General features: G+C 40.0%; 1 protein-coding gene across 14 annotated transcripts in view; it reads right to left on the reverse strand.

Moving 5' to 3' along the window:
- Window positions 1-10,167: 10,167 nt before the first annotated feature.
- LMO7 (LIM domain 7) overlaps window positions 10,168-12,506 on the reverse strand; it is a 195,581-nt gene continuing 193,242 nt past the window's right edge. For 9 of the 14 annotated variants that reach the window (XM_057307974.1, XM_057307950.1, XM_057307961.1 and 6 more), the window contains one exon: window positions 10,168-12,414. In XM_057307974.1, the coding sequence (XP_057163957.1) occupies window positions 12,241-12,414 (174 nt within the window). In that variant the 3' untranslated portion in view covers window positions 10,168-12,240. The remainder of the gene's footprint in view (window positions 12,415-12,506) is intronic. The other 5 variants (XM_057307993.1, XM_057307987.1, XM_057307984.1 and 2 more) reach the window with 1 other exon arrangement.

Genomic DNA, 12,506 nt, shown 5'->3' on the forward strand with positions numbered 1-12,506 from the left:
AGGAGTTGTGGGACAAAATACAGTTCTTTATGAAGAAAGCAAAATTCAGGGTGAGACCCCCTGCTGTATCTCCTCACCCACTGCTTTTCCCTTGGAGATGGAGGTCTCTGAAAGTTCAAGTTTCTACCCCCAGCTGTGTTATAACCAAACAATAGAGTGAGTCCCACTGCTAACGCTCCAATTCTCCAGCAGATGTAAGTCCTCTTCACCTAGGGTAATAAAAATACATTAAAAAGATGTAAAACGGGAAAATCCACACAGGAAAAGACAGACCGAAATTCCATTTCTGGTCTGACACCCCTTAATTCAATTTAATTTGCTTCTTTGGGTTTCAGTTGCCAGGACTGTAAACATTTTTAATCCCCACATTGGAAAATCATGCACCACCTCAGCTTAGGAGAAAAAAACTTAAAGAAACATATGCCCCCAGTATTAATATTTATGTATAAATCATAAACAAGTACTATAATAGGTTGTATGCATTAAAATATGCTAAAAATGAAGGTAAAGAGATAGATATAAAAAGGAGTATTTTAAACTATTTATTGGTATTAAACTTTCCTACCTCAAAATTTTTATTTTTTAGATGCTTTTGTGAACAAAATATGATTGAATAATCCCTAATTTTATAAAATCTTGGTTGTTGATAAAAAAGATTAGAAGAAAAAAAATGGTAAGATTTGGATGGGGGCTAGTGTATGAGCATTCTTGGTCTGCGTGGCTGTTACAAAGAGGGAAGTAGAAAGAGTTTGTCCTTGACTGGTCCTAAATCCTGATACTCATTGCTCTATGCTATCTGCCATTTAGGCAGTTTTGTTAAAAATGAGCTGGTAATTTGGAATTAAAATAAAAGCTTTTAAAAATGAGCTGGTAAATTTTCATCCCATTATAGTTACTCACTGAATCTTGTTTGGGTATACTTAAATTACTTCAAACTCTAAAATGTATCATTTGAAAATATTTTTAAGCATATTAGTTTCCAATGAGAATTGTTATGCATGAAATACGTTTTTTTGCAACAAAACCCTATGACAATAGGAACTTTTTAAACATTAATTTTCAAAATATCTTATGGCCTATACTTTTTTCAAAAGGAGTTATCTTTTATTCATTTTTAAATTAGCACCTTTATTGTACAAGATTATTAAATTTATGTTTTTGTACTTTTTTTTTTTAAAGATTTTATTTATTTATTTATTTGACAGAGAGAGAGAGCCAGCGAGGGAGGGAACACAAGCCAGGGGAGTGGGAGCGGAAGCAGGCTCCCAGCAGAGCAGGGAGCCCGATGCAGGGCTCGATCCCAGGACCCTGGGATCAGGCCCTGGGCCAAAGGCAGAGGCTTAATGACTGAGCCACCCAGGTGTCCCTGTTTTTGTACTTTAAATATCTACTAGGAAAACCACAGACAGCCGAAGAAAAGGAAAAGGTCAACAAATTAGGAATACTTTTTTTGCAAAGGAAAAAAATGCATAACATCTTCAAGTTCAACTACTGCCAGAGGGGATGGGGGTGGCCAGAGTAAAGAAAACAAGGCCATTGAACATTATTGCCCTCAAGTATTGCAAAAACAATAACAAAACAAAGCAACAACAAGAACAAGAACAACAACAACAAAACCCCACAAGATTTTCGTGGTCATTCTCTGTCTCATTACAAAGTGTTATTCTAGTCTGGTAAAGATCTTGTTTTTAAAGAGTAGAAAAGTGGTTGCCAGGGTCTTGGTGGTGGAAGAAATAGCATGAGCTCGATCAAAGGGTATAAACTCCCAGGTACAAGATGAATAAGGTCTGAGGATCTAATGTATAAAATAGTAACCATAGTTGATAACATTGTATTGTATAACTGAAATCTGCTGAGGGGAGAACTTAGATGTTCTCACCCCCCAAAAATGGAAGAAATATAGCAGGCTCCCCCTTATCCTCAGGGAACACATTTCACGACGCCCAGTGGTTGCCTGAAACCACAACTGTATTGAACCCGATGTATACTGTGTTTTTCCCTATGCACGCATACCTAAGTTAATGCTTAGTTTATCAATTAGGCACAGTAAGAGATTAACAGTGACTAATAAAGTAGAATTATAATAATACACTGTAATAAAAGTTATTTGAATGTGGTCTCTCAAAATATCTTACCCTTTTTCTTGTATTGATGGGAGATGATAAAACGCCTAGGTAATGAGATGAAGAGATGAATGACGTAGGCAACGTGAGGTAGCGTTAGGCCACTATTTTTTTCTGACCATACGTCAGAAGTCGAAAGGAGGATCATCTGCTTCCACATCTTATTGGGGGGCGGGGCGTTGTTAACTGAAACCTCAGAAAGCAAAAATCCAGATAAGGAGGCACCACTGTATGTGGGGTGATGGATAGGTTCATTGACTCAACTGGGGGACTCCTTTCATCATATATATGTGTATCAAATCACTGCAAAAAGATCTTTATAAAGTTAACACTTGTGAATTCCTGGCTACAATTTAAAGCTAAAACTTGGAAAGATGATGTAAAAATAGCTTAATAATAATGATAATATAGAATACTCTCTGTCCTTAGATCCTGTAGTCTTTTTAATTCAAAATACTGTTTCATCAAGGTGTAAACATGCAGTTTTACCATCAATAATTTGTAATACAGAAATAATTTATTGTTGGTGGTGTCTTCTGGGATATTTCCCTTTTGACGGCTCATGAAGAAATAGTTGTCCTTGTATTCCATCACTGAAACAGAATTTCACAACCACCACACGTGGAGATCCGGGTGCAGGCACCTGTGCTGGTACAAACCTCCTACAATGAACTGTTTGTTTTCATGCTTGTTTCTTCTTGACCTCAGCAGTGTTTCCCTCTCCCCTAATACTTGTTGCCGAAGGAACACACGGGTGTGTCGGTTTCTATGCTCTCGCCAGTATTCCAGCTATTTAAAACTCTGCAGGAAGGACAAGAGGATTTGTCTTTCTACTATCCGCAAAAGACACCCGTAAACATTTATCGTTGCAGTGTGTTCATGTCCTATGTAAAGGACAGATTACATCTTGACTTTAAACATCACTGACAAATTTGTAGAGGTTCTTCTTCATGCTCTTCATGCTTAGTTTTAAATCTTGCAAGGTGATGCCACGGGTAAATTGTAAGACATCAGAACATGCCAACAGAGGGCACCATTGTGAACCCCTGCGAAGTGTGGAATTCCCAGCCAGCCCTCAGGATACTTTGTGCCGCATGTGACTAACACATAAAGACAGGCATGGGTGTGTCAACCCTTCTATGAGATATTAGAAAAGCTTTAATTTTTTCTTTGGAAACCTAAAATGTAAAGGAATGTAATATATTCTTCTTACAACACAGTGGATCATCTTACTTACACCTCATTTTGGAGACCACTCCCACAAGAAATGCGTTGTGAACTGATAACGGGCAATGTCCAGGTCATTGGACCCACCTCCGTCCCACTGAAAGTTAAGTCTACTGAGACTCTAAATGCCATTTTATGGATCTTTTAGTGATGAGTACACACGTGTAAATACAATTTGAGAAAAATATTTTTAGTCAGAATCATCCTAATATATTTCCTTTAAAGAAGCACGAGGGGAGGCTATTAACTCCTCTGTGTAGTTGCTAAATAGCAGAGTGGCTGTGGAATGCTGAGTAATGCCCCCATCCTAATCTCTAGAACCTGTGACTGAGGATCGAGGAGGTGGAGATGACCTTTTGCTAATAGAGCAGACATGTTGACCAAGGGAGTGACGTATCTGAAGAGAAGGGATGGATGCTGAAGCGGAATCCTGGAGAGGCTGTGCTGCACAGACCTCCAAGCCATTGATCAGACAGGGAAGGGGAACGCCCCAGCGGGTGCCACCATGTAGGACTAACCAACTAGAAACACCAGAGAGGACAACAGGGCTGCAGCGAACTTTGGCATAGAAACCAGGGGGAACAAAGTGATTCCACAGGCCCACCACAGGGCTATGACTCTGCCCCTAGGTAAACAAGGCCAAAGTTCAGAAGTCACCCATGGAGAAGAAGAGGGGATAGGGAAAATCCTGATTTGACTGGGTTTAGACCTGAAAAAGCTGGAAAGAAAAAATAGACTAGATTTTTCTGCCATTAGATAGACTGGGGCTGTAAATAGATGTTAATTTCAATGACAAAAATGTTAATTGTCATAGCTGAACTTCACGGTATGAAAATACCGCATTTGCTCTCATGTCCCGATAAACTCGGCACGTAATGAATGCTCAATAAACACTTGTGAAGGTGAACTCAGGTAGTGGGAGAGGCTCTCTCCTGTCTTCTCTCCTATATGCTTCCATCTGGCCTCCTCTGCAGCTAGGAGCTTCATTCCCCAGACTAGAACTTACACATATTCAGAATAAAGGCATCACAGTCATCTAAAACCTCATTATACCTTTGAACTGGAAACTGCCACAAACTTGGCATTTTATGACTAAGGGATCGTAGGGACCTCGTCTGATTTGGAGGCAAGAAATGGACTTAAGAGCACACACAGACTTCCTCTGGCCATCTTTGACGGATGTTTTCCTGCTGCCATGGAACAGGTTGGAAAGGTGAACGAGCTTCTGACAAATGTAAGAGGAACTCTCGATTTAGCCTGAAGTGGCAACAGGCAGATCAATGCCTCACACACAGGTCTGTGACACTGAAGTCATTACGGATCTAACAAGGCATTTTAGCTTGGAAAAAAAACACACAAAAAAAACACAAAAAAACACAAAAAAACGTAGCAGCAAGTAGCACACAAAAATATGTAAGCTAAAAGCCTGAATTAACCTAGAAAACACTACTGCATCGTTTTCCTGATTTCTGCCAGGCCTCTCCTATGGAATGTTAAATAAATCCTATTTTTTCTTTAATTCAATTTTAATAGCAAGACACTTTAATAATCTTCCACAGGATTGTGTTATAAAATTGGCATTGAAAATACTTACTGTCCAGGAAGAACTGTGAGGATCTTGACTAGTGAAAGCACTAAAGAGCTTCACACAGAGTTGTCAGACAGCATCTTCAAGAGAGTTACAGGGTCAACTGACTGTGTTAAATGATATCATGGGATTTGAGCATATAAAATCCATAATCTTAAGAAGCTTAAAATTAAATCATAAAAAAATGAGTATTTAACCCATGATTTCCTTTCATGAATTTTTATCTAAGAAACCTGAAAAAGTATGAGACTATTTTGCACACTTTTATATAAACAAAGTATTCACAAATTATCCAGTTTCCCAGCTTTTCACCTCATCACCACCACGAGCTGATCTTTTATATTTGCTTGAACAGATTAAATTTTCTATCAGCTACTCCCTCAAATGGTCCTTGTTGGTTATGATGGAAGGAAATACTCTAATCCCTTCCCCTCTCTCTTCTGTATTGTTAAGAAACTCACTGACAAGCTTTTTTTTTTTTTTTAAAGATTTTATTTATTTATTCGACAGAGATAGAGACAGCCAGCGAGAGAGGGAACACAAGCAGGGGGAGTGGGAGAGGAAGAAGCAGGCTCATAGTGGAAGAGCCTGATGTGGGGCTCGATCCCAGATCACCGGGATCACACCCTGAGCCGAAGTCAGACGCTTAACCGCTGTGCCACCCAGGTGCCCCTCACTGACAAGGTTTTAATTATGAAAGCAAGACAGGGTCTTGCACAATGCAAATACCCGATTTTCTAGAGAATTCATAAAGGCTAACTGTGGTACACATTGAGGTTGATTCCCCAACATTTACTCCATCATGCTCCAATCGGCAATAGCATGATTTGGAAGTTGGACTCTACTTAAGGGAGTCCTGATTACCAGAATATAGGATTACCCTTGGTGCAAATATAGGCAAATAGCCTAAGTCCCGCCAATGAGGAGAGAAGTTTTTCTAAAGGCTTCTGGAAAAGTTCCCCTACACACTTAAGAGCAATGAGGAGTCAGTCTCTCTTCCCGTGCATATGAACGAGGAAGCATGATGCCTGTCGACCATCTTGTAACCATGGTAGTAACTACCCTTAGGATGAGGCCACCCTCATGGATGGCCAGTCTTTGACGACATTATTAAACTGCTGAATGAACTGACCTTCCTGACATCCTCTCAGGTGAGGAAATAAACTTTAATTTGATCATGCAAATGAACAAACAATGGACACCATTTTTTTCTATTTAAATCCAGCTACCCATTCCTCTGCAAAACAGGCCACACGGTGTATGGTTTGGATGGGAATGCAAAGTAAGGAAACAAACTCTGGGAGTTTGGCCTCCACTTACGTGGTATTTTGTTCCTTCTACAGGACCTGCCAAGATTGGATCTGCTCTTAAAGATGCTGTTCAAATACCAACTCTACTGGGAAGTCACTTCTACTCCGTTAGTATACAGGCCTCGTGGACTCTCTCACACTGTATTTCCCTGGCCTCTCACATCAGGTACTAGAATCTTGTGGGTAAGTACTTCTATTCTCCACAGGAGAATAAGGATTGCTTTGTATTCGTCAAATATGCTCCCAGCACCTGCGGGCTTTATGACAAGAATCCCCAAGTTGGGTTTTTTCCTGTCCCAGACACATGGATTTTAAAGACAAATTAGGGTTTTTTAAGGCCATTTTTACTGACATGCCTTTTAATCCCTCTTCTGGATTGCAGGGCTGGATGTTAAAGCGTTAAATAAAACAAGCAGAATCCCAGCCCGGCCACATCCTATTAGACATGTCCCTCAATTCGAACGGGCAGTGCTGGCTATCCCATGTGTAGTTATTGGAATCCAGATCGTTTCTTTTTGTTGTTGTTTTGTTTTTATTTTTTTTTGCTAGTTCTCACCAGGTGATATAAATGAAAATTACGTAAAAAGCCACAATTACATTCTTGAATAGAACAAACTTTCATGCTACTTTCCTTTCTGCATTTAGCACGCAGAGGTTCCAGTCTTCTCAGGAATCTGTCCTTGGACATCTCTGGTTAGTCAGAACCCAGGGGAGGTCTTCCCGATTCTCAGCTTAAGTTTTATCTATATACTGATGGCTCTACAGTTGTCTCTCCGGCCTGACCCCTGAACTCCAGACTTGCATAGCCAGCTGCCTACTCGACACTGTCATTAATTATCCATAGACTGTTCAACCTTACCATGGTTAAAAACCAAACTTCTGATCTCCTTGCCCACCACCCCAAATGTTTTCTACCCACAACCTTATCCATTTCAGAAAATAAAAATTCTAATTTTCAGCTCCTCAAGACAACACTAGTCTTTGACTCTTCCCTTTCTCTCACAAGTCATCCAATCCATCATCAAATTGTCAGCTTCACCTTCAAGACACGTGCACACACTATCTAATCTGCCCATTCCTCGTTACCGCCCCTGCCCCTACCCTGCTGGAGAAAACATCTTCTGCCTGGGCAATTTCAATAGAATCCAAACTCCTCTCCCTGCTTACCTTCACCTTCTGCAGTCTACTGTTCACACAGTGGTCTGTAGTCCTTATAAAATGTAATTCATTTCCCTCCTCTGCTCAACCCTCCAATATCTCCCTATCTCATTCAAAGTAAGAGCCAAAGTCCTGCATAGTCTGCTGACCTGTGCCCTCCCTCCCCACATCTCCCACCTTCCTCTCTCTCATTCCATTCCAACCTCACGGTTGCTCCTTGAACACACCAAGTAGTCTACCCCAAGACTTCTGCATGTGCGGTTGTCTGTATCTGCAATGCTTTCCCCTCAACTCTCTGCAAGATTTGCTCCCTCATTCCTCCAGGCTTTGGCTCAAAGTCAGAGAGGCAGTCTCTAACAACCTTATAAAGAAGCATGGCCCAGCTCCCATTGCCGGCATGTGAGGGTCCGCCTTCTACTCTGCATCACGTGTTCTTCATGATTCATCATATGTTACACTTCCGTTCCTTTCTTTATCTGTCTCTCTCCCAACTAGAAATCTGAGCACAGGGGCGCCTGGGTGGCACAGTGGTTAAGTGTCTGCCTTCGGCTCAGGGCGTGATCCCGGCGTTCTGGGATCGAGCCCCACATCAGGCTCCTCTGCTATGGGCCTGCTTCTTCCTCTCCCACTCCCCCTGCTTGTGTTCCCTCTCTCGCTGGCTGTCTCTATCTCTGTCGAATAAATAAATAAAATCTTAAAAAAAAAAAAAAGAAATCTGAGCACAAGGACAAGCAAGACTTTGTATTTATGTGTTGTTCTATCTACAGTTCTGAAAACTGCCTGGGACATAAACTATGAATAGAAAATATCGACTGACTGCATCCTTCCTTGTTCCTAGATGAAGTAACACATACTCACGGGTGTATACAAACGTCCTATAGAACGAGTGTCTTAGAAGAAAACCTCTGAAAACTGTCCTAACAATTTGTACTAATAAAATTGTTATCACTAAGCAAGATAATGTGAGAAACACGAGAAAAAAGTCCTAAGAACATACTAAGAAGAAAAGTCAGCAGAATAGATGAAAAGACAAGAGACTTAGACAAAAAGGACTAAAAGAAAAGATGTCGGATCAGAAAACTAAAATCACTATGTATGAACAAAAAGCTTGTGCTAGAGGCCTAAACAAGCAGAATTAACATGACAGAAATTGAAGCAGTAGTTTATGTATTAATTTTTACAGCTACTACATACTGAGGGCTACTGCACGTCAGGCAGACAACAAGGCAACAGAAATTCGTTCTGGTGGGCGTGCACTGAAATGGACAAGCCCACGTACTGCTTGTGGGATCTAAGCTGGTGGCTTTTTTTTTTTAAGATTTTATTTATTTATTTGACAGAGAGAGACAGCCAGCGAGAGAGGGAACACAAGCAGGGGGAGTGGGAGAGGAAGAAGCAGGCTCATAGAGGAGGAGCCTGATGTGGGGCTCGATCCCAGGACTCTGGGATCACGCCCTGAGCCAAAGGCAGACGCTTAACGACTGAGCCACCCAGGCGCCCCTGGTGGCATCTTTCTGGAAGCCACTTTGGCAATATGGATCATGCCAGCCTTAAAAATGCACATTTTAATCTAAGATTATATTCTGAGACAATAATGTCATATCTGTGACAATATAAAGAAATAAGATGAGTCCATCACAGGATTTAAATTAGGAATATATATATATATATATATATATATATATATATATTAATATATATAATCATATATATTAAAATGTTCATTAGAAACAATTGAAATATACCTAGAATTATCAACTAAACATGAAAAGCACCAAACAATGGAACACTATGCAACCATTAATAAATAAATAGAAATGATTTTAGGAACACAGAAAAATTCACAATCCGATGCTAAGAATGCAGGGTAAATATATACAGAATGAGTTCAAACAGAGCTCTTGCCTGGAGTTTGGGAATTGAGAGTTATATTTATGCTTTGGGGCATCTGATCAATTTTCTTCAATGAACACATTTTTTATTTTTTTAAGATTTTATTTTTAATCAATCTTTATACCCAGCATGAGGCTTGAAATTATAACCCTAAGATCAAGAGTCATATACTCCTATCTACGGAGCCAGTCAGGTACCCCAATAAGCACATTATTTATTTCAAATTATTAAAGTAATAAGTACTAAAAAACAAAAGCAAACTAAATTTTTAATTTTTCCCTTATTAGAGCTTCTTATTTGTAACCTATTCCAAATACTGTTCTCATACCCTAGAATTATCCATTCTACTTTCACTGTTATAAAGGATTCGTTCAACTTGATATTTTTGCTCAAAGCAAGCAAAAGTTTTGTATTCTTGCCTCACGGTTCCAGATTTCTAAAACGAAGTACATTTGGGGTTTTTTTTCTTCTGTAGATCTTCTAAACTCACTGCTATTTCCCTTTATCCCCGGGGAAGCAGAAGAATAAAGATTTTATCCAAATGATCCAACAATTCGCCATCCGTTTCGCCTCCTACCACAGACGCGTACAGCATTCAGAAACAACCTTCCGTCAAAAATAAAGTTCCTAAAGTTTTCCAGTACAAACAATATCAAGATTATGATGATAATTTCATAGGTAATCACACATATCCAACTTGTCATATTGTATGGTTTAAATATATGAATTTAGTTATATGTCACTTTTTATCTCAGTAAAGATGTGAAATAAAAAATATCGATAAAAGCCGCAGGTGAAATAGGATTAAAAGGTCTGGGAGGTAGGCGAACACATATACACACACAGAAGAAAAAAAGAGAACCCGTCCTTAATGCATCAGCAAGTTTATTTACAAACGCAGTGGAACAGAAAGGCATACTAGTTCCTGGAGAAAACTTTTGGTATACAAACCATGACGATTCTGTATTAATGAAAAGAAGCACTTTCTATGGGGCATTGCTTAGTGATCATCCTGGTGAAGAAAATAGAGATTCCCCTCATGAAGCAAATAAAATGTCACACATGCTGAAAAATTTTTTTTCAAAAGCACAATATTACATAGATGAAAAGAAGGACACAGAAAGCAAATCTGTGGGTAGATTTTAGTGAAATTTTCTATATGGTTCTGCATTAATTTAGTATACATTACAATAAACAGAGCAAATGCAATTATATATTTATATTAACTATTTCAAATAATGTTTCAGAACCTTTAAAAAAAAACAATAAAATACTAACCCTCTTCAAAACACCACTAGAAACTCAAACTAGATCATTATCAGAGTCAAAAACAGTTCGAAGTTCTTATTTTCCCTTGTGCTTTTCAGATGTTGAATTCAAAAAGTAAATACTGCACTTCCCCCCCACACACACACAGAATCACCTTCGTATAAATAAACAACAACAAAAATACAGGTTCTCCCAAGGCTATAATGCTCTGATGTAATCTATAGAGGCAAAAATTAAAAAAAAAAAAGTGTTATTCTTTTTAAAAAAAGAGCAAAAAAGACGTACAACACGTATTTATAGATGGACATCAGCAGCAACCACCTCTTCTTCTATCTGCAACAGTGCTTTCGTGGGGAGCCTTACATCACATGGCGGTTGGCCGTCCAGCTGATCAGGCAAGGAGAAAAGAAGAGAAGTACTTAGGACGGAGAAATACTTGGATATCGCCGCCCGGGATACATAGCAGTCATCACTCAGAGAATGGCCCCATGAGGTAGAAAGAGTGACCTTGTCACTCACTTAGGATAAAGCTAGGCAAATCACGGCCTCGGCACTGGAGTCCTTTATTTGCAAAAATGAAGTAAAAATAAACTGCTGATACAGAAATAAGTTACACTCAACTCTCTCTTATTTGTGCTGGAGGAGAGAAAAGGCATGGGCAATGTTCCCCTGAAGATTCCAAAAATCAATTCTATTTGGCTTGGGACTTTGATTCGAGAGAGAAAAGCGCGCACACATACACACACTCCCGCCATTACGTGCCCAGCCTTGCCACTCTCCAACCTCAGTGGTTGCATCCAGAAAAGGACAGGACGCCGGGGAGAGAAGGTTCACAACCCACTGACAGATAAAAGAGAGTTGACTGGGCTGAAACCATTTTCAAAGCACTCTACACATAAAGGGCCATATAAATACCTCAGAGTTCAAAAGCAAATGGTTTTGCTGATACCACTTGTAACACCCTTTCACAATAAGGAAGAAACACATGTTACCAGCATCAAGGTTAAAATATCAACAGCAGTAACGGTTGTCTTTATGTGGCTACAAACGATATGCAATCTATCGGAGCTATCCTAGGTTTTATAACACACAAACAAAAACATGCTTAGATACAAATTAGCATCTGAAGTGTTTGAAAAACTCAGTTTTCCCAAAAATGACACCGAGACACCACATAATCAGAATTCATGTTCTCCTTTTGGAAATATTAATCATACTAACATACGATTATATGGAAATAAAGCATAAACTATAAGCTATTCTTTACTACCTTTTTTAAGCCACGGTTTTTAAAGTTGGTCATGTTCTAAATCACGAAAACAAAGCCCACCGTGAAGTAACAGAAATCAGCTGATAATGACGGACTGAGTCTTAGCCAAGAAACAGACTACAGTCTACACAGAGGGATCATTTTAAACCGTTTGTTTGGCTTTGTTGATATCCTCGAGTCATTAGAAGTTTCTCCAAACACAGAGCAGGCAGCACAGGATGCTGTCCTGGCTCAGGAAGGCGTCCCTCTCCCATTCCCCGGCCCCACAAGCCCCCCCGAGAGTGGCTGGGCTCTGGAGCACTGACCCCCTCTCCACGCCCGCTCTGAAGGTGGGGGACGCATGAAGCTTCCTAAAGCCTGGAATTCTAAGGCAGGGAGCTCGAGGGGGACACGGCTGCAGGGTCAGGGAAATGCATGGGAACCCGCGGCCTCCTTAAAAGACAAGAAATTTTCTCCCTGATTTGCTCTCTTACATTTGAATCTGAGATAGCAGTCGTTGCAGTAGAGTTGGTGGTTTCTGATTCTGACTTCAGCTCCGGACGAGGAGCCTCCGAGGTCACACTCACAGGCCACACACTGAGGGACAAAAAAGAATCGCCACAATCAGTCAGTTTGAGAACTCTCCAGACACTCCCAGGGGGAAAAAAAAATTGAGCAGAATGCAGCTT

Source organism: Ursus arctos, unplaced genomic scaffold, assembly GCF_023065955.2.
Source record: "Ursus arctos isolate Adak ecotype North America unplaced genomic scaffold, UrsArc2.0 scaffold_10, whole genome shotgun sequence".
In the NCBI taxonomy this organism is placed as follows: Eukaryota; Metazoa; Chordata; class Mammalia; order Carnivora; family Ursidae; genus Ursus; species Ursus arctos.